Source organism: Nomia melanderi, chromosome 4, assembly GCF_051020985.1.
Source record: "Nomia melanderi isolate GNS246 chromosome 4, iyNomMela1, whole genome shotgun sequence".
Taxonomy (NCBI): Eukaryota; Metazoa; Arthropoda; class Insecta; order Hymenoptera; family Halictidae; genus Nomia; species Nomia melanderi.
Window position 1 is genome coordinate 2640415 of NC_135002.1, and position 21846 is coordinate 2662260.

General features: G+C 42.1%; 3 protein-coding genes across 8 annotated transcripts in view; 1 reads left to right on the forward strand and 2 right to left on the reverse strand.

The window, feature by feature from the left end:
* LOC116428347 (uncharacterized) overlaps positions 1-21846 on the reverse strand; it is a 36261-nt gene that overhangs the window by 4119 nt on the left and 10296 nt on the right. For all 5 annotated transcript variants that reach the window (XM_076366493.1, XM_031979888.2, XM_031979887.2 and 2 more), the window contains exons 8-13: positions 1716-1780; positions 1418-1577; positions 1035-1177; positions 604-808; positions 384-545; positions 26-307 (exon numbers count right to left, since the gene is read on the reverse strand). In XM_076366493.1, the coding sequence (XP_076222608.1) occupies positions 26-307; positions 384-545; positions 604-808; positions 1035-1177; positions 1418-1577; positions 1716-1780 (1017 nt within the window). The remainder of the gene's footprint in view (positions 1-25; positions 308-383; positions 546-603; positions 809-1034; positions 1178-1417; positions 1578-1715; positions 1781-21846) is intronic.
* On the reverse strand, positions 1865-3976 carry LOC116428352 (uncharacterized). Its single transcript, XM_031979912.2, has 2 exons — positions 3602-3976; positions 1865-2822 (listed from the first exon to the last, which is right to left on the reverse strand). The coding sequence occupies exons 1-2, from the start codon at positions 3649-3651 to the stop codon at positions 2504-2506; spliced, it is 369 nt and encodes a 122-aa protein (XP_031835772.1). The 5' UTR covers positions 3652-3976; the 3' UTR covers positions 1865-2503.
* Positions 4000-21840, forward strand: LOC116428350 (electron transfer flavoprotein beta subunit lysine methyltransferase-like). Of its 2 annotated transcripts, XM_076366504.1 has the most exons (8): positions 4000-4137; positions 5052-5562; positions 7813-7977; positions 10078-10199; positions 11069-11408; positions 14924-14952; positions 15030-15413; positions 19465-21840. In XM_076366504.1, exons 3-8 carry the CDS (start codon positions 7968-7970, stop codon positions 19519-19521), a joined length of 942 nt encoding a protein of 313 aa, XP_076222619.1. In that variant the 5' UTR covers positions 4000-4137; positions 5052-5562; positions 7813-7967; the 3' UTR covers positions 19522-21840. The 2 variants fall into 2 exon arrangements, with proteins under 2 accessions (XP_076222619.1, XP_031835770.2); XM_031979910.2 differs by lacking the exons at positions 4000-4137; positions 5052-5562; positions 7813-7977; positions 14924-14952; positions 15030-15413 and adding exons at positions 9473-9510; positions 18857-19220.

Consider the following 21846-nt stretch of genomic DNA (forward strand, 5'->3'; position numbering starts at 1 on the left):
TGAACTTCCAGTATATAATTGGCACCTTGTCGTACTGAGAAGTGAATGGTTTGTACAAACAATGAGAGAAGTCTGGTGTCTGCCATTCAGGTGTCGTAGCATCCTTCATTGAGCACAACCTGGATACTTTGTTACCTATGAAATGCTGAGGGCACTCGAGCAGTGCCTCTGTTCCAGGAACTGTATCGGGCCAAATTAAATCCTGTGATTTGCTTCTCTGACAAATTGGCACAAGGGTTCTATTAACTATCTCAACTCTAACGGACATGGACTTGTCCCCTACGTTGCAAGTGTATATGGCGGATTTCTGGAAGAGGACAGTAATAAAACAATGAAGACAAACAAAAGGATCAGCATTATACATATGCTCTGCCTAAATGTACTTGAGCGTTGGTGATCTTCAGTATACTCCCAGCTGGATAAAGATCCTCCCACACCTCGCTTCCAAGTTCCAGCTTGAGTAAAGCTTTATTCTTTGTCCAACCAAACCCTATCTCAATGTTGGGCATATTGGGCGTCATGCACGTCAACTGTGTGCTACCTCCCTGGAACAACGGTGAAGGAAGTTAGCAAACAAAGTCAGACAAATTGTCGCCGTATTACCTTGTTAATGGTAGCGCTCATAGGCATCACTTTCACATTGGGCTCATCCCTTACGTCGATGTAGATGCTTTTGCACTGTTGTACACTCCAGTCGACCACCTGGCAAGTGTACTGACCTGCGTCGAGCAAGCTCGCCTTTTCCACAGTCAACAAGGATGTGTGGAGGTCTGATCCATCATTAGGAAGATGCTTGTACCAGATTTTCCTAATGGACAAAGCCACGAATGATACTATAATTTAATTGGCAAGTAATACATGTTTGAGAGGAAGGTATAAACTCTCATGCTATACTTGCACCAGGCATTTCAATTTTTATATTGAGTTCCTTTATGTCTCCAGGTCTCTTTTACCTGATCAATTTACAATCTTGTCGAAGGACTAAGTTCTTTGGGATTAAATGTTAGAAGCGGTGTGAGATTGTTTTCCATTACCTGGTAGCTTTGCTCATGTTCACCAGCATGTTGTCCTTGTACCAGGTAAAGTTCAGGCTGTAACTGCCTTGAGCTGTACAGGACAAGACAAACTGGTCCCCGAGATGAACTTCTCGCTCGTTCACCTGATTCAGGCGCAGGCTCTGAAGGGTGACAATTAATCATAGAGACTTGCAAGGATTAAATTGTAAATAATGGTCCCCTCGTTATATGCTACCCTCTAACATAGCTACCTACTCGGATCTACAAGAGGGTGGACAAAAATAATTTGAAAAGGTAAAACACAATTGTCCATATAAATTGTCAAATGTCACTAATGGCAGGACACCGTGTACTTATGTCAAGGCAACATATAACAACGGTGAAGATTCATCGAAGGGTACCTGCAACTTAAGGGCTGGCTTCTGCTGAAAGGTGAAGTGAGTCGACTCAAGTGAAATCTCGCTAAGTCGTCGACGCTGCACCAACCTGTTGAGGGACTCTCGAATCTTGTCCCCATCCTCCGAATTCCCAAAGAAATGGAAAGTGATCTCGGACGTGGGTCTGCGTAATTAATCTCATTCAATGACGACTCTCTAATTCTCTCTTATCGATACACAATGAGTTTTAATTCGCTGCGACGCAGGCGTTCGGCAGTCTACGCGGTAACTGACCTTTTTATTGTTTAATGTACCTACTCACGTCACGCTCAGGATTTGTAAATCCTCCATAGACGAGATATTGGAGTGCCTCAAGTACTTGGTAAGCTGCAAAGAGACGAAAACGAATGAAGAAGCGGTGGGTACTTCTTGCATAGAAGGAACAACAACAACAACAACAACAACAACGAGTAGTTGGAACATCTCTTTATTTCCATAAAAAAGAGTACAATGAAAACTCCTCAACGGATCAAGATAACTCCATTAGTCGATTTGTCGAGCAACGTGGCAGCAAGCGACACGACAAACGGTATCTTGCAATGGAACGGATTAGAGATACCAGTGAATCACAGAGTCACTGTCGTTAATTACACACACGCAATTACAAAATAGTGCGATAACAGTTCTCGCAATCAATAATTACAAAAATAATCGCCTCCTATTTCTCATACTCATCGTCACGATCTAGCCAGCTACAGCAGTAAGTTCCTTCTTAAAACGTTACTCCTCGCCTGTGCTGTTTAACAATTAATTATTCGGCAACGTCCGACGGCTCGAGTAGAAGCTTGTCGAACGTCCGACGGACGTTCGCGGCGGTCGATATCCATCGAAGAGAGCAGATACTTCCATTGGCCTCGAGTACGCTAATCCGTGCGTGTTCCTAACGGCCCGTCGAACACCGTTGACTCGATTAACAAAAAAGTCGACACCGGACGCCCCCCGTCGATCCGACGGCGCGTCGCAGGTTCACCGTCTCGGCGTAAACAATCACGCGACTGAGCCCAGTCGAGACTAAATTCGTTTCGGTGGCTTCCCAAGCGGTCGCGGGATTCACTCAGGCGGATCGAGGAAATATGGATCGTCGTTGGAGATCAACACGCAGGACAGATCGCCGCTGCCCGGGCACAGGTGGTTCCGTATCCTCTCCCTGGAGACTCGTAACACCTTGATCCCCGTCTCACGGCAATAGGCTTCCAGTAGGATCATCTGCAGGTGGCTAGCCGAGTCCATGTCTGTGTCGAACGGCACCAGGCAGATTGTGCCCTGGCTGTTCTCGCATTCTTTGGACGCCAGGGCCCGCAGCGTGGGCAGCATGCCGCAGGTTATGGTCCCCTTAGGGCAAGCATCTTTCTCCGTCCATAGCGGTCCACTAAAAGTTTAATTGAGAAATCAATTTCCTGGACTCAGAGTCTCAGACGTTAGGTACATAGTTAATCACCGTCATCCAAGTAAACACGTTGCGTACCGGTAACGAGAAATCTCGTTTTTATGTGAAGAAACTTAGCTGTAACTTTGCTAATTACCACGGCATTGAAGAAATATAAAATTTAATTCGAATCGATTCTCTACTTAAAATATATTACATAATGATATCCGAGTTTTTCTATGTATAGCGATACAAGTTGACTGAAAATTGCCATCAGAATTCAGTTTTCCGGAAAGTACGCAATGTGCACAACGAGCATAAATGTTACGTTCTAATTAAATATTGCTCTGTTATCGAATACTATATTGCAAACGAATAGTGCAATAGAATATGAAAATTTGTCTCTTTTAAGTTATAGCTGAGGATGTTTCTTCGCGTAAGTTCTAAATTATATTTCGGTGTGCATGGTAATTAGCAAAATGACTCAGTAGAAATTACTGATGCTACTTGGAATTTGAGAACGATGAGCCCACGAGGCGTGACCGGTTAACTGGCTTATTTCGCGAATACACAAATATTCAATAGAAATGTAAGTTTACAGTGACAGGTACGTGACGCAATACAGCGCAAGAGTTATCGCCAAGAGAAAGTTGCCGATTAACGGACGAAAGTTTCAAATTCTGAAGAACTGTGAAAACCGAGAACGATCTATAGTCTCTCCGACGCTAGAACCGGCCACGTTTCTTGGAAGCGGCGCGACCAAGTGTCAGAGCATAACGTACCTTTCGGACACCGTGGAGCCGTACGCGTGCAAGCTCTGGCAGCGAGTCATATCCGTGAGTATCTCTTCTTTCTTCGGCGTTCTGGGGTTCCTCCCGGGCGTACCTCGTTTGCACACTTCACTGAACGTGGGAATTTTCTCGGCTGTGATTGCCAGGTTATCGCGAGGAACACACTGCTCGTCGATTCTCCACTGATTCACTGAGATCTCCGCTGTTCTCCGTTCGTCCGACGGGCACAAGTCACACGGCTCTGCTTACGCAACGGACGAAAGTTTCCCGTGTTCGGCTCGAAGCTATCCGGCACGATAAAGGGTTCTTTGCTGTTGCGCAGTTGCGAAGTTAACTGTGCGGAGCTCTGGGAACGAGTGACCTCGGCGGTCGGCGCGTGCCGCTTTTATACGCGCGCCACCGCCACCGCCGCGCCGCCTCACCGACGCGCGGATATTCCAGATAAAGCGCGGGGCGGCGAGCTTTTTATCGACACTCCGAGCAGCTTTACCGAGAAACGAAGTAACGCGAAGGACAAAAGCTTCCTGGTACTCGGCCGCACGCGACTACGCGACCTTTCTCAGCTTTCGAAGCGTTTAACCCTTTGCACTCGAGCGGCGCCTTTTGATCGCCGTTTGATTTGAAGAAAGTGATGAAATTTAGAATTCAATATCAGATTTTGTATGATGTGTCGATGTATGGAGCATCGAAATTAAATAGTTATGTCGCTTAATTTTTGCAAGGTGTTTCTTTATGTTGTGAAACATATTGATGTCTTGTAAAGTAATGAATATTTGTTGAAATATTCTCGAGTACAAAGAAATGGTTATTTCTTATTTATGTTACTATTTTAATTTCGACTATTGTCTGAGTTGTCATCGCTGCTGTCCATTGTCTTTATTGCAGATGCAAGAGTGCTTGAACCCTTTGCGGTCCAAAGTGCTCTTGGTTTCTCACTTTGAAGTTCAAATCGACGTCAGTTCATTCAACGCACTCTAACCCTTAGCACTCTAGATGGTTTTGTAATCTGTCAGCAACTGCAGCTAATTTTTATAGTACCTCCAATGAAAATGGAAAATGCTATAATATTCCTTCAATCTTTTCTTTCCATTCTCAGTGCAAAATTTGGATGTATGGAAAATCGAATAATTTTAGGGTAGTTTCTTTGATTCATTAAAATATTCAATATTACAACTGGTGCAATATTGGAGCCTACAGAGTGCAAAGGGTTAATATGACGCTCTATTCATAGAAAAAAATTAACCCGTTGCACTCGAGAGGTGACTCTCAGTGACGACACGATTCGATACAACAAAACTATTGAATATTTAATATTTCAAATAGAAGTTTGAATTGCTACGTGAAATATTTGAATGAAACACCTCTGTTGCTTGATTTATCTATAAATTATCGTTAAATTAGTTTAACACAGTTAACTGGCTAATGAAAATATTCTTTTCAGGATGCCAGCAGCATCAACGCATCCTTCAGCGTTTCCCCAAGTTTTAGGCTGAAAAAATCGCGCCGCGTGCGAGCGCGTTCGGCCAGCCTACTACTATCGCTGATCGAAGTCGCAACGAACTAGACCGCGTGGAACGAGAGGAATTCCGACGCGATCCGCAGGAAAGTTGCCACGTCATGTCTAACGATTCAGCGGAGTCGTTCCGGGCCGCTCGGGGAGCTGCGCGTAGACAGTGTCCGGGTCAGGGACTTCCTGCGTCCGTTCACAGAAGTTGTACCGACCCGTTGTGAAAGATTCGCCTCTTCGGCGCGTACCGGGTGGAAGAGACAGGGGTGAAGAGGGAGGAAGGTGCGTGACGCAGCAATTCTCCCGGGCAAACTGGTTTCACTGCGTGCGGAACGTTAGGCTCGCGGAATTTCTGGTCTAACCGACTCTGCCCTGTTCCTTTGCGACGCAATCGAGACGAATCGACCCTTTGCGGACGGACGTCGGCGTTTCTGGGAGATGAGGTGTTCGTATTTGGAAGACTAAGTCGCAGAGAAATGATTTAACCCTTTGCACTATGAGCAATTTTTAATATAACTTTTCAGCAACTCCGAATCAGTTTTAATATGAACTATCAGCTACGAGCGTGGCTCTGTAAAAGATTTAAGACTCTGTTTTGTTATTAAAAAACAGCGTATACATTTTAACGTTATGTTTGACTAAAAAGGAAGTTGTAAACTTATCTTAGAATGTCGCCGTTGCGGCGACAACGGAGTGCAAAGGGTTAATTGCTCTGGCAGCAAGAGAGCAGCTCGTAGTTTCCTTTTTTCCTGTTAATTAATTGATATTTAAATTCGCTTGTTGAAGACTTTGTAGATTTCAAAGCGTCTTCGTTCAAAGCAACCGAGTCATTTAGCTCGACCTAACTTTTAGAATGCTTATAAATGTTACTATTCAAACACTATTGGCTTTCTATCTACATTTCAGAACACTTCTAATCTTCGTTTGCTTGTAACGCAACAATCGATGATAGAGAAGCAATTTTTGCTTGGAAGCTTTTCACTAGAAGCATTAGACACTCCGATCGAACATACGACACTGAAACGAACTAATCAGAAATGCGTCAATTAAGAAACAAAGCTTTATAGAAACACTTCACACAAAACTGAATATTATAACACTTTGTAATTATATCAAATCAAATGACTGAGAGTCACCTCTCGAGTACCAAGGGTTAATTTAGACTTGAAAGCATCAACATTCAAGCCACTCATTCTTAAAATACCATTTCCAAGCATTCCAAAAGTGTAGTTGGTAGTTTGTAGTCTTCGCAATGACTCCATTCCGACGGTGTAAAGCAAGAGATTCCAATACCTTTGAAAGCTACATACATCTTTCCCATTTGTCGCTAATAATCGTCGATCCGAGACGGTGAACCACACCGCGAGACGGATCGATGACACGTGTCATTGTCAAGAGCTACCTATGCACGTACCGCGTTGTGTGCCGAGCCATGATGCAAACAACAACGTCTGAACCCGTTCGGTTTCATCAGCCCCGGAATCGAACTGGTTTGTCCCGCTGATAACCGGCCACGGGAATCGCGAGGGAATCGTGAAAAGTCGATATTTCGCATCTGTTCTTTCGTCTCCAATATCTTTTGTACACAGATACAGTGAATCGACGATGGCCGATATAAACCGTCCGTCTTTGTCCGACCAACGTAATCGTAGTTCCCTTTTAAACCCTAATAATAGTGATAATAACAATAATAGTAATCATAATAAGCGAATCGATCTGCTCGACCAGGGGCGAGCCGCGAAGTTATAATTAAATTGAACGCATGTAACGAGCCGCCGTAACGATTCTATTTTAACGACGGCACGCTGGAAAGTTAATTCGTTGCGTAACCGATCGTCGCATTTTTTTATAATAACGGGTCCCGCAGATCCTTTCGAATTCCAGGACGTGGAAGCGGTCGATGGAACCTGTAACTTTCGATGGAATTTCTTTTGTCAACCGTTACGATTTTCTTTGCGACTAGATGCAGTGGTTTTATGTGACTGTTAACGATTTACTGTTAATTAATGATATTATTTACTATTATTTAGTATTGATGATATTATTCACTGTTATTTACTATTAATGATATTCACTATTATTTACTATTAACCCTTCGCACTCGGAAGTTTCTCACTAGAAATATTTGGACATTTTCTGATGAAATATAGACGACATTGTTTGAAACTAATTTAACGATAATTCACAGATATATTAAGCAACAAAGCTATTCTATTTAAATATTTCACATTGCAAAATGTCATTTCGATTTAAAATACTGAATATTGAACTTCATAGTTTTGCTGTATCAAATCAAGTGGTGACTGATGGTTTTGTAATTTATCAGCAGCTGCACTAATTTTTATGGTATCTCTAGCGAAAATTACAAATGCTATAACATTTCTTATATCTTTTATTTTTCTTAGTGCAAAATTTGGATGTGTGGAAAATCTAGTAAATTTAGGCTTAGAAAATCTAGTAAATTTCTTTGATTCATTAAAATATTCAATATTACAACTGGTGCAATATTGGAGCCTACAGAGTTCAAAGGGTTAAATGGTACAATTGTGATACTACAAATAAATATAGAAAAAATGGTTAAAACAGGTTGCAATAAAATAGAATGTCGAGTCTGACTCGAGGACTGCTAAGGGTTGACTTTCTCGAAAAGATCGTTTTCGCGTTTCATTGTTGACGCTTTACATTTTTGTTTCAGCTTCGAACGTGTGCTGGATAGTGGGGACTCGAGCCTCGATCGGTCAGCCACCTTGGCTCGAGAGTAGACGCGGCTGCGAGCGGGAATCCCCGAGTCCTTAAGCAAGGGGAAATTGGAGACTGGACTGTCCGCCTTCGGATTATTCCTCTGCAGCAATGATTCTGGGTAACCGGTCCGCTAAAAATAGCGCGAAAGCACGGCCGTGTTTGCACGAGACCGTTCACCGCGATGACAATGCATCTATCGTTAGCAGCATCCTCGATTATCACGTGCCTTCTCTCGATCTGCTTTTCTTAGCTGTCGCGCGAATGTTTATTTATGTTTATTTATCATGCGCTGACGTTTTTGTGAATGGGAACCGAAATCAAAGGCTGGCTTCGAGTTTGTACGGACCTGATTCTCGTGCGTGATTAACCCTTTGACCTCTGTAGACTCCAATATTGCACTAGTTGTAATATTAAATATTTTAATGAATTTTAAGCAGACTACCCTAAAATTATTAGATTTTCTATTGTGAATTATTAGATTTTTATTAACAGATCGAAGGAATGTTGCAGCATTGAAATTTATAAGCCACATTGCAATGAATTTAACGCTTTGACCTCTGTAGGCTCCAATATTGCTCCAGTTGTAACGTTAAATATTTTAATGAATTTTAAGAAGACTACCTTAATATATATAACATTGGTTATAACATTGGTAGTTTTCAGTAGGACCACCATCAAAATTGGTAGTAGCTGCCGACACTTTATGAAACCATACGGAGTGCTAAGGGTTAAACGAACGGATTCACCCGTATGCGATATTAGAGAATATCTATTCGAACTCTCGAAAAGCATGTTCTTATGTAACAGCTTTTCTAAGAAATCGCGAACCGGTTTATTGAACTCCGATTACGGCGATAAGCCATTGGCTAACCGTAATCTCCTCCGGTTCCAATTCGGAATTACCGAGTGTACAGAAAATTTCATATAAACGAACATTCGATGATCTAGCCGTAAAACGATCCGTCTAGTAATCCGACGCTTCTGAAAGCTACAGAATGATCGACGTGCAACTCGCATAATTTCTGTCTCCCATTGCGAGCGTCGCAAAATATACACGTGCATAATTCAAGAAAACAATCGTCAGTCAATTAATTAATAAAAGGATGATAACAATTCCTTACTCGATGTCCAAAATTATCAACTCGTTGCAAAGATAAGAATCGTTTCTTGGGACGTTAATTGAAACGTCGTCTTGTACTTTCAGAATAATTCGTTCAACGACCCCGTGTTACGTATAGAAACATTTTCGACAGTCGTGCCCGAAAATTGAAAACCGTCCGTCCAACTATAGGAATTCGGACGAGGGATTACTGGAAATCTGGCGGGCCGTTCGTGAGAAACTCGGTGACGTAAAATGGCGCAATTTGCCCCCGCCCCGCGTAATCCAAACGTTCGGCGACCGTCGAACGCACAAAGAAGAAGACAGAAATATTATCTTATCGGCGCCAGAGTCTTGGGAACGGAAAGGAGAAAAAAAAAATTGGAATTCTTCATTATCTTACTCATAAGATTGCGAGTCGTGATATCGTTCCGGGAAGACGGCGTTATCTGCAGCGTTATCGTCGAAACAATAGTTCCACGAGCGTTACGGAATTAGTAAATACACTCGTTGACCAAATTAATTACAAAACGAAGAATATGATGTTTCGTGGTAAGTTTAAAAAAAAAGCGGAGAAAACCGGTTTGGCCAACGAGAGGTTCGAACGGATCGAACTTTTTTCCCGGATAATTCACCGGTTATCCGAGTAAACGGAACGCGGGGAAGCACAAGGCGAAACGGGAAATAATGACTTTTTCCCTCTCGACGTTATATTCTCGGACGGTATCTCCTGCCGCTTATCTGCGCCGATTTTATCGGTTTGTAATATACACAAACGAAGTGTCGCGACACTTGGAACGTTTAGGAAATTATCGCGATAATTGTGCAACGATCGGAATACGGCGAATCAAATTTAAGTAAATCTCGAAAGCGATGGCCTTCCGACGACTACGAAACGTCGAGATTAACGATCGGATGGAATTTTATATTTTTCGGTTAATTTCGAGGTTGATCGGTGTTGGCAAATTCTCGAGCGAAAAAGCGAGAGAATTGCGCAGCCTGGTCAGTTCCCCGTATCTCGAGCTGTTAAGCACCTGTATCAGGCCACGCTCATCGGAAGCCGATTTATATTTAGACCGGTTCCTGGAACCAATCTTCTTATAGAAATCTTTTGTTTAGGCTACGCCGCGATCGGGCCGAAAGCGTCCTCGGTGTTCCGCGGAAGCGTCTGGCGGGCTTGGAAACACGTCATTGGCTCGCCGCGGCTTTTTCGGGGGACCGTCGGATGGGAACCAGACTTGGTAATGAGTGGCGATGGGTACTTGAACTCTGAGTTCGGAATAGTCGAGGATTTTGGGGACTGTCGAAAGTTGAATCAATTTGAGTAGGGGTTCAGATTTGCTGGAGGTGGAGACTTTGGAGAGTTTGAGGGTTTTGAGGTCTGGTGACCTTTTAGGCTTTAAGTTTTGAGATTTTGGAGGTTTTCGGAACTTTGAGACTTTTTAGAGCTTAAGACTTTCGAGACTTTCGAAACTTTGAGACTTTTTAGACTTTGGGACGTTCAGAACTTTGAGGCTTTTTAGATCTTGAGACCTTTAAAATTGTGAGAGTTGTAAGACTTCAAGACTTTTAATACTGTGAGGCTTTTTAGACTTTAAGATTTTCGAGACTTTCGGAACTTTGAGACTTTCGAGACTTTCTAGACTTCCAGACGTTCAATACTTTAAGACTTTCGAGACCTACAGAACTTTGAGACTTTTTAGACTTTAAGACTTTCAAAACTTTCGAAACTTTGAGACTTTGAGACATTCTATACTTCGAGACATTCAAAACTTTGGGACTTTTTAGACCTCAAGACCTTTAAAATCTTGAGAGTTGTGAAACTTCAAGATTTTCACCACTGTGAGATGTTCTAAAGTCCAACCCTTCCAAGTCTCTGGAACTTTCAGACTTCCAGACATTCGATACTTTAAGACTTTCGAGACTTGCAGAACTTTGAGAATTTTTAAACTTTAAGACTTTCAAGACTTTCAAAACTTTGAGACTTCCTAGATTTCGAGACTTTAAGACACTCAATCGCAGGATACCGAATCCTATTTAAAGTGATCCGAATATTTCGCAATGTTCTATCCATTTGAAACGATTAAAAATCTTGATAATTCCTCGCCAGGTACGAGCGATCGCGAGGAACACGGAGATCTCGAGAGATCACATGACGCCGGAGATCGGATTGCATCTGCTAACGCCTAATTGCCACTTGTACCACGCGCCGTTCTTGAACGCGCTGGAAGAGGACGAAGCGAGGAAGGCGGTGTTCACGGAACCCTTCTGGTCGATTTACTGGCCAGGCGGACAGGCGTTGACGAGGTTTATTTTGGACGAGGGAAAGTCTCTCTTCTCGGGATCCGCGAAAACGAAGGTTTTGGACGTGGGATGCGGCTGCGGCGCCGCCGCCATTGCCGCGAAACTGGTCGGCGCGGGAATAGTCGTGGCGAACGATATAGATAAAGGTACGGTGTGAAAGTTAATTGGGTCAGAACGTGCTCAGAGATTGATCGGTGTAACGATCAATTATGTAATAGGCACATATTACAAGAAAACCAGCGGAACAGCTATATCGATGTTGTTATCTGGATTATCTAGAAAGAATGTTGACTCATTGCCTACCACGGGAACCTCGAGTGTTCTATGTATCGCTTATCCTTTCGTCGCAGAGATAAATAGAAACAATTATTAATCATTTCGTGTACTTCCCAGTCACTCGAAAACAGTTGTAACAAAGAGATTAACGTCGAATAGAAATAATTAATAACGCGACTGAATGATTAACATTAGGTTTACGAATATTTATCGCACAGTAAGTTCTACTGCTCTTAGGGAAATTGAGATTCGTTCGATTACCTTCTGATAATTAGAGATTTAAGCGTAGGTAATTAGGATACATGTTCGTACAGCTGGAAGATCACTCGATAACGCAACGTCCAACGTTCAGTTTTATAATTGCAAATGCTTACGTGTGACTCTATCAGCGATTAGTAAATCAGTAATCGAAAGTATCAGCAATTTAGAAACAAAACCAACAGAGAATCGGCTGAGAAAGTATCGAGCACTTTTCCCGTCGCGACCGGTCAACTAACCGGCTGTAAAATCAAGAGAAACAAGTTAAATGATAAATGTTTTGCAGTGAAAACAGACAAAAGGAAAGGCAAGGATTGAGAAACTGAGCGATCGGACGATATAGGAAGTGATATTAACCAATTAAAAATTAGTTGCAGTTGCTGATATATCACAAAACCATCCGGAGTGCAAAGGGTTAACACCAAAACCATCGGAGAGGTCAAATGACCCATGCCTGATGTCTTCTTTGTGCAATTATTAGGAAGGTAACAAATGTTTCTCTGAGAAATTATTAAAGAAATTCATTTACTACGCAAATTGAATTGTAAATCAATTGAAGTCCGAACAGATGCAGTCTTGGAGTTTCTATAGCGAAATTTTCAAAAGTCAGTCGAAGTGCTCGGTAGTTTTACTGTTAACTGGTGCAATATTGGAGCCTAGAGAGTTCAAAGGGTTAATTTACCAGACGTATCCTGCAGTCTCGCGCGGGATTTCCGCCGGTTCGTCTGGGTTGCGTCGGGTTCGTTCCGAGCGGAGCCGGTTCTTCACCGGGAACTCCCTTCCACGAGCCAAGATAACTGCGGGAACTTCCAACGATGGAGGCCGCGTCGCGAGCCAAGACAATAATTGCGTTTCACTTGCAACGAGGAAACGCGATACCTTCTGCGATGCTTCTTCCCTGCTCGCGATTTTGCATAATCGCGAATGTTGTCAACGTTCCTCCGCAACATAGTTTCCCAGGGAATTCTCCGCAGCCTCGATTTTGAATAACCGCTCTCGATCGAAGCTGCAGCTGCTTTCCTCGCGAATATTATCAACGTTCCTTTGTAACATTGTTTCCCTCGAGCCAACGGCGTTGAAACCGGTTTCGAACCAATCCGCTTCTATAATTACATTTTCGGAGAAACGAGATAACGGCCGGTCTTCCGCTTTCCTCGTAATCGGCGGCCACGTTTTCCGTGTCTCGTGCGAACCCGAACCGATAACTCAGCCCGGACACCTCCCACCGTTGATACGCGGAATCGTTTTAATTCTTCGTTAACGAACGCTTTTTCCTGTACGGAATTCCGCGACGCCGTAATTCGCTCAAGCTCGCCCCGGAATCCGTGGAATTTTCACGTAACCGTCCCTCGCCGTTGGAACGGCGCTTTATATATAGAATCGCCGCCTCTCCGCTGATTGGTAAAATATTCTTCGTCTTTCATTCATCGGCTGAGCGAATATTTCCGTGGAATACTGAATGACTTCTACTTTTAGCAACGAGAGCAATGGCGACGGAGAGGGAGCGAGATTTTACTTTTCGAGGAAAATTAAGAAAAACGGAATCTTCTACATAGAATTTGTCAAGCTTGATCACAATAGTCTCAATTATTAATTTTCAATTATTTACGTGTTTGTCGGTAGTTCATAGTGTTTCTAACTGGATGAACTTTAACCCTTTGGCTTACTTTACGTCTACTAAGCACGTGTACCATTTCACTAGAGTTTCATTTCACTAGTTTGGAAGAAATGCAACGAAATTATACATTCTGCTTCAAGTGTGAAACTTCATTTGGAGATGATATATTGATAACACTAGAACTACCGAGCATTTGATACCATTAAAATGTAATCGCTACGAATATTGTAGCACAGTTTGCTTTGATCCGTGGGTAATGAACAACATCGATTGTTGTTGGGTTTAGAAATTGTTGAGTTAATTCTTTCGTAATCATTGAAAGCATATAAATGCTTCCTGAAGAAATGATTGAAATAGTTGATTTATTAACCCTTAGCACTCCAGATGGTTTTGTAATCTATCATCAACTGCAACTAATATTTATTTTATTTCCTGGTGCAATATTGGAGCCTACAGAGTTCAAAGGGTTAATATACAAATTAAAGTACAACATAACTGACATCTTAATCAACGCACTTCTACAGTTTCAATGAAAGAATGTTTGAAAATCGGTTCAACTGCTCGGCAGTTCCAGCGTTAAAGATCTACGCATCAGCTGGCGTCGATTTTCTTTCGCAAGGTGGATCGAAGCCAGCGATCGCGAGAAGAAAGTCAGAAATGTGGGTCAGGCCCGACGGTTTTTCCCCGTTTCGCAGAGAGACGACCGGCCGCCGGAAGGGTCCGGCAGCTCGTGCGTCAGTGAAAGGCTGCCCACTTCTGGGTACCACGCTCGCTGCATTCTAAATTGATCGGGCTCTGACGCAGCGGCGTTACGTCGGGCTTAATTAATCCTATCTCCGCCGGCGGTCGCCGCGAATTCGACGTAGCTCTGACGATTCGCTGCGAGCGAGCCGAACGGTTCGACCGAGGATAGCGATACTTGGCAACAGGTATATTCGCGCTTTCCAATCGTCGCGCGAGCAGCTAATTGGTCCGATCGGTTGACGCGTTTCGTACTGGACCGATTTTTAGATGCTTTAGTACGATTCAATTGTTTCGCTCTTGACCTGTGCTGAGACAACCCTTAGCACAAAATGATTTGATTACGACAGCAAGAGATCAGCTCGTAGTTTCCTTTTTTACTATTAAGTAATTGATATTTAATTTAACCCTTTGCACTCGGAAGTTTTTCACTAGAAATATTTCAACATTTTCAACTTTAAAGCATAGTAATCGATGAGAAGAAATACTATTTCATTTGTAGTTGAAAGAACTGCATGGTATTTGTATTTATGAAATTTTCTTTAAAATCTTCACGAACCCCATACAGTATTATAAGGCAAGTTAATAGGAAAGATTACTGTAACAAACACGTGGTTGATCATTTACTCTACCAGGCGACCGTCGACCTTAAACGGAAAGTTCACTTCAAAGGTAACTCGAGTATTTGAAGAATTTCGTGAACGCTTGAATCGACTTTTCATATTTAAACAAAGACATATTTTTTAATACATATTTTCCATCTTGCAGAAGTCGAAATGATAAAAGTGACTTCAAGGGTAAGCTACGTTACACATTTCACAAATTTCCCATGAAAGTTTCAATGGCTGGCTCAGATCTAACTCCGTAGAAGTAGTTTTCCAGGTCTGGGGACTATCCTGAATTTCTCAGTGCAATCAAGAATTCACTCGGCCGAGCTCCAGCTGGTGGCAGCTTTCTCCTCAGGATTGGGGAGCCGAAGATCCGACGCGGTTCTAGGACACGCGAACGTGGCTCGGGTCGCGTGGCCACGAAGAATCGTGGCGATTGCATAATCCCGATCATCCTCCGTTGGATCGCGAGGCTGGCTGCCACGATCCGTGCGCCGGTGAAAGTGAACTTGAAGAGGCCGCGTGAGATACCGTCCGTCCGACCTGTTCCTGTCCTCACGAGGAATTCCATCGCGAGACCTTGGCTCGGTTTGGCTCGCGTGAATCGGGCCGCGCACGAGCGAGTCGACGCGTCCGAACGGGACACGAATGTATGTAGTTCACGGTAGATAGAAGGGATTGACACTCGCGGACGTGAATGTAGCATTGATCTCCATTGTGATGGAAAATGACATGAATGATGTAGCATTGAAATTTATAAGCTATATTGTCATGGATTTAACGCTTTGAACTCTGTAGGCTCCAATATTGCTCCAGTTATATTAAATATTTTAATGAATCAAAGAAACTAGCATAAAATTATTAGATTTTCTATTAATGCAGTTGCAAAATGCAAAATTAGTTGCAGTTGTTGATAAATTACAAAACCATCTGGAGTGCTAAGGGTTAATTCTATGCAGCCTTAGTTCTTTGAAATTATCATGCACTTTAACCCTTTGCATTTGGAAGTTTCACTGTACGAACACTTCTTTCTTTAGTTTTACTTGTTTTTCGTTTAGCTAGTAAATAGTTGAGCTACTGAATTGAAAGAGTTCGAACTTTTGCATCGACTCAATGGTTGTTTAACATTGTCTTTTATCAATCGCGACTGGCATTGTTTTGGAGAACTGGAATAGATTAAATTCGATTTCAATTGATAATCGTTGTTGGGTGTATGGATTCTATATCGATTTGATAACCGTGATTTATCCATTTCGAGTCTGCATCCTGAGAAAGTGTTGAATGGCTTCTCCGAAATTGCCGTTCGAGTGTTTACGTTGATAAGACGGAACGCCTCTCGCAAAACAGGATTCCTCGATCCGAGCAAAACGAATCCTTCGTCGCTCGGGATTTCCGCGTCAGCTGGGAATCTCTTAAGCGCACCCGGAAAACTGTCTGTAATTCCACTGTTTTGATTCCGTCGTTGCATGTGCGTCATTGTCTCATTGTTTCCACGATTAAAACGTCCAGAATCATCTCTCGCTTTCTGATATTCCCGCTGGCATAATTTTATGAACAGCGTAGAATCATTAATGTCAGTTATCTAACATTAAGATATAAAAAGCTTTGTTCCTCAATTTACTCGTGATTTCTCTTCGCGTTCGTTCCAAAGAACATCCTCTTTGTCTACCTAGGAAATAGCAAGGAAATTCTAACGCAATACTTCCGAGTGCAAAGGGTTAAATCTGTGTTTGCCTTCCAATGTTCGAGTGATTTTCTCTAATACGTTGAGACAGAATGTTTGTCATTAACTCGTCGCACGTAATTATACGTCATTAGCAATCAAGTGATCTAGAGAGTTGGTTCAAAGTGCATCCACGCAGGTTCCAACTGCACAGCGTGTCGACCACGTGGATCGGAGCGCGCGTCAAAATGGCGCGACTCCCGTCGAGCGTTATCTTATCCTGCGACGGATATTCATTGAGCACGATCGTATCGGTATGATTGCTTTCAAGGAAAATTATGATCGTCGATCGGATTAACGTGTTGCGTTCGTATTTCGAGGATTCGCGTCTATTCGCCGATCTTTATGCGTTTCTCGTTGTCGATAACCCGAATGAGACGTAGTTGTTCCTGTTATAGTCTCGCGACGAGAACGTTGACGATTTCAAAGTAAACGGAGGAACAGCGACGTCATTGGAACCGTTGACAGCTTAACACGTTCCGTGCCGCGTGGGGCGTATGCGTATAATACCAAATAATTTACCAAAGTTTACCATTATAAATATATATGTAGCCTGGAAGGCCAGGAACTTTTGAGCGCTACAGTAATGATATATATATTGATATATATTTATAATTATAAATTATATAATATATATAATATATATAATTTATAATACCAAATGATTTACTAAAGTTATATATATATATATATATATATATATATATATATATATATATATATATATATATATATATATATATATATATATACCAAATAATTTACCAAAGTTTACCATCAGTTTACCATTAGTTTACCAAATGATATTTATGAAATTCAACATTCACGTGAGCTTCTTTCGTTAACACTGTAGTAATACCAAATAATTTACCAAAGTTTACCATTAGTTTACCAAATAATATTTACGAAATTCAACATTTACTTCAGCTTCTCTCGTTAAGACCGTAGCGTTAACAACCAGCCGGTTCTTACAAAAATGATAACGTATCCGGTGCATTACGCAAGCGAGGCTATCGATATTGAAAACAATTTCGGAGATGGATCGGCGCTCCCGCGATACAACTAATTACAAAATAAAAAAAAAATTAGTCAGCTGATACGGCGGTTCAAGTGTTAACCGTCAATCCCGACCGCACGCGAACCGATCTGAATCGGTACCCAACCGGTTTCTCGCCGCGTCCCGCGCCCGATAAAACCGGTTGGATCGGGAACTCGTAACGGTTTATAAACAGTAACGTTGATTTTGTAACGAATTCCCTTGTTCCACAGTTAACGAACGCCGACGCACGGTTACGCGTCACTCGGGGATGCGTAATCGCGGTAACGAGCGTTTGTTGCGCAACGCGGAGTTAGTTTCCATCGGCGTTTGTCTCCTCGATAACCCCGGGACTGAAGAACCTTAACGCGTTCCGTGCCGGCACCATTTTTTTTTAACACTTTCCCTTCAGGCCGCTTTGCAATTATATTGTTTTGTTTCTGGAGTATGCATTGAAATGATTAAAATGATGCAAAACTCGTAACTGTCGAGAAGAGGGTGTATAATTTAAGACGCGTAGCACAACGAAGCAATAAATTAATTTTTTTAGGAATTGGTTTAACGAATACCTGGCTGATGATATGTAATTTATATTATTTGGTATTATAAATTATATACATATAATTATATTGTTAATTATTAGAATTTTATTGAGAGATCAAAGGAATTCTATAGAAATTTATAAGCCACATTGCCATGAATTTAACCCTTTGAACTCTGTAGGCTCCAATATTGCTCCAGTTATATTAAATATTTTAAGGAATCAAAGAGACTACCCTAAGATTATTAGATTTTCTATTGTTAATTATGAGATTTTTATTAAAAGCGAAGGAATGTTATAGCATTGAAATTTATAAGCCATGAATTGCCATGAATTTAAACCTTTGAACTCTGTGAGCTCCAATATTGCTCCAGTTATAATATTATAACTTTGGTAAATTATTTGGTATTACAAATACCAAATTATATATATATAATTTATAATACCAAATGATTTACCAAAGTTTACCATTATAAATATACATATAGCCTAGAAGGCCAACAACTTTGGAGCGCCACTGTATCTCCCAATCATCAATCGTCAAGCCTCTAATTTCCGAGATCTAAACAAACGAGCATCAATGATTCCAAGAGCACCAGCAACAACGATGCAATAAACGTCGGTAGACGCAGCGTTGGCCGGTCCAAGCGGTTTTCCTTTGGAGTCCACGGAAGTCGGACTGCGCAAAGGATTCCCGCGACCGCCGGTCACGCACGCGTTTGACGCATGGACCTAATTCGCATGATGCATGGAAGAACGTCTTTGATCGCCGTATGCACCTGTGTGCTTTCAGTTGCGTGCGTAGCCGCCTCGATGAACGCGGCGTTGAACCACGTGGACCTGCAGGTGTCGCAAGAGAATCTGTTGCAACGACCGGTTGGGAATCTCGCGGACGTCATCTTCGTCGGGGACATGCTGTACGACGAGGAGATCGCGGTGACGTTGGTTCCTTGGCTCGAGGAAGCGCGGGAACGCGGGACACGGATTTATTTAGGGGATCCCGGGAGACACGGTTTGACCGAGGACTTGAGGAACCGTTTGAGATTAATTAAAAGTTACTCGTTACCGGAAACCGTCAAGAGAGAGAATTACGGTTACGATAAATGCGATATCTGGGAATACGTTGGCTAAGGAGACTGTTTGCAGATTGCGTACCGGTAGTGAGAAATCTAGTTTTTAGACACTTAGCTGTAACTTCGCTAATTAACGCAGCATTGGAAGAAATATAGAATTTAATTCGAATTGATTATGTATTTAAAATAGATTATATAACAATGTGATGTCTGAGTTTTTCTATGTATAGTGATATAAGTTGATTGAAAATTGCCATCACAATTCAGTTTTCTGGAAATAAGTCGGTACCCAATGTGTTCTTTAATGATTAAATACTTCTGATTGCAGATCGAAGATTACACTGGCGTGGCGTTTGAAGTTTTGAGCGGAGAATTGCTCGATTGATAAAATGCTGGCTAATCTTTTAAACACTCCTTCATCTGATGGATTCTGATGGATTCTTTGTGATATATTGAAGCACTTTGCGGTGTTATTAATTAACCCTGGGAAGACTAAGCCTCGAGACGACGCGAGACACCTGCGTAGAAGAATAATTCTCTTTACTGTTTTCGGGAAGAAATGTCTTCTTCTGTGTCGATTTTGAAGATTATTGCCTAATCAGATTTTGGAAGCGTTATAAATTAGAGAAGCTTTTAGTATCTAACCAAGACTAGCGATACATTAACACTAGAACTATCAAACCGACCAATCTCTTCTTTTACAGTTACTGTAAAAGTACAGACGCTTCTTTAAGAAATCATTAAAGTGGTTTAGTGATACCTAAACTGAAATACAAGCCAATTGAAATCTGAAATTCTGCAAAAATGCACCCTGCATATTTGAAACATTTACTCCAAGAGTCAACAAGCTAAGCGTAAGCTCTTGCACTAGAGAATAGTTTCCCAACGAATGTTCATTATTTTCTGAACAAGTGTCAATGATACCTTTTGCAACTATCAAAGACATATATTGCATACATTAAGGGGTGGCTGATGTGTTGACACAGTATACAAAATTGAATACTGAATTGTTTCCCCAATGAATATTATTTTCTGATCAACTGTCAATGATACCTTTTGCAACTAACAAAGACATATTGCATACATTAAGGGGTGGTTAATGTGTTGACACAGTATACAAAATTCAATACTGAATTGTTTCCCCAATGAATATTATTTTCTGATCAAGCCTCAATGATACTTTTTGCAACTAACGTAAAGACATATTGCATAGATTAACTCTTTGCACTCAAGAGGTGACTCTCATTAACCACCTGATTCGATGCAATAAAATCATAAAATTTGATATTTAATATTGAACTGTGTATAGAGTTCGTATCAAAAAACATCGTTTTTGTCTAGTTAGAAAATGCTAAATATTTTTAATAAAATACTTCCGAGTGCAAAGGGTTAGGGGGTGGTACTGCTTATATCAATGTTCCGTGATTTGACACAGTGAAAACTCAATACTGAATTCGACACGTTATCATTATACTGGCTCAAATTAAATGGCGTCTCTCGAGTGCAAGGGGTTGACGTTCAATAGCCAGCAGCCTTGAGGAGTCCGCCCGCCAGTTTTCCTCCGGTTAACGATGTTATCGCGTCGGCCGCTGCGTCTGGCAGCGATCAGATCGCGTGGCCGTTTCAGAGTCGCTATAGTCGCACGATCGGGTCGCGTGATTAAATAATAGTCCTCGGCGTTTGTCATACGGCAGCGCGTGCTCGTTCGTAAACAACCCGCGGTGCCCGGATTTATGGCGCGCGCTCGGAGATTGCGAAACGGGGGCCGATAACGCGATCGCGGCATTGTACGCTCGTTCCGCGTACTATCTCGGACACCGAGCACCGGCCATCATCTTGATCGGCTGCGACGACACGCAACGCCGATCCCCTCTTCACCCGCGCGGTCAGCAGATTTTCTGTCGCCGCTTCGCCGTGAGTCACCGGATCATTATACAACCGCGGATTCCTCGAGCGATTAACACTTTGACTGTTGAACCAGCAAGAAGTCTCGCAAAAACCGAAGCGACGAATGGGAAACCTTGGGAAGAGTTCATTGTCACGAACGCACTTTGAACTTTGCGTCTCCATATGAATTACCGTTTTTGTATGAATTGATCTTAGAGTTTAGTAATCAAAGTAACACTAGGTTTACGGAATGCGTCAAATTGACGCACATTGGATTTTAGAAATATTATTTTGTGTTTACGCCGATTTTGATTGATCGCACTGATATGTACCCCGATTACCTACTATCGAATCTCCAGTTTTCAGAATCGAAATGAACGAGCATCATTCTTTTAGGAATAATAGAATGAAGACGATAAATGCCCGTGAACCTAGTGTTAACCGAAAGACTGTTCATTCTTTCATTTTCTTATTTAACCCTCTGCACTCGAGAATATTTTTCTCGAGAAAAGTTTCCCTAAATATCTCCTATTTTTCCTCTGTTTCTATCTTATCTTCAGCCGCCTAAAACTCTCACCTCCTGACTCATCCATGTACCTTGATCCTCGAGTCATACCCCTGGAACTCCGAATCATCCTCGCCCTATCTCACCCCACTACTCCTATTTTTTCTTTTAAAAGGGACTAAATCGACCCTGCGAGCAGACTTGGTTCAGCGCTGTCAAACCGTAACCATCGAAATTAGATCTTAGTCGTACACAGTGTAAAAGGCGGCCACACGTCGAAAGCCTTTATAATAAAACCTCCCTTGAAAGTAACTAAGC

Coding starts and splice junctions, on each gene's coding strand:
- LOC116428350 (XM_076366504.1), top strand. Junction 11,409..14,923: donor GGCGAACGATATAGATAAAG/GTACGGTGTGAA, acceptor TCCATCTTGCAG/AAGTCGAAATGATAAAAGTG. Junction 14,953..15,029: donor TGATAAAAGTGACTTCAAGG/GTAAGCTACGTT, acceptor CCGTAGAAGTAG/TTTTCCAGGTCTGGGGACTA.
- LOC116428352 (XM_031979912.2), bottom strand. CDS start 3,651: ATGACTCGCTGCCAGAGCTTGCACGCGTACGGCTCCACGGTGTCCGAA. Junction 2,823..3,601: donor GGCTCCACGGTGTCCGAAAG/GTACGTTATGCT, acceptor TTAAACTTTTAG/TGGACCGCTATGGACGGAGA.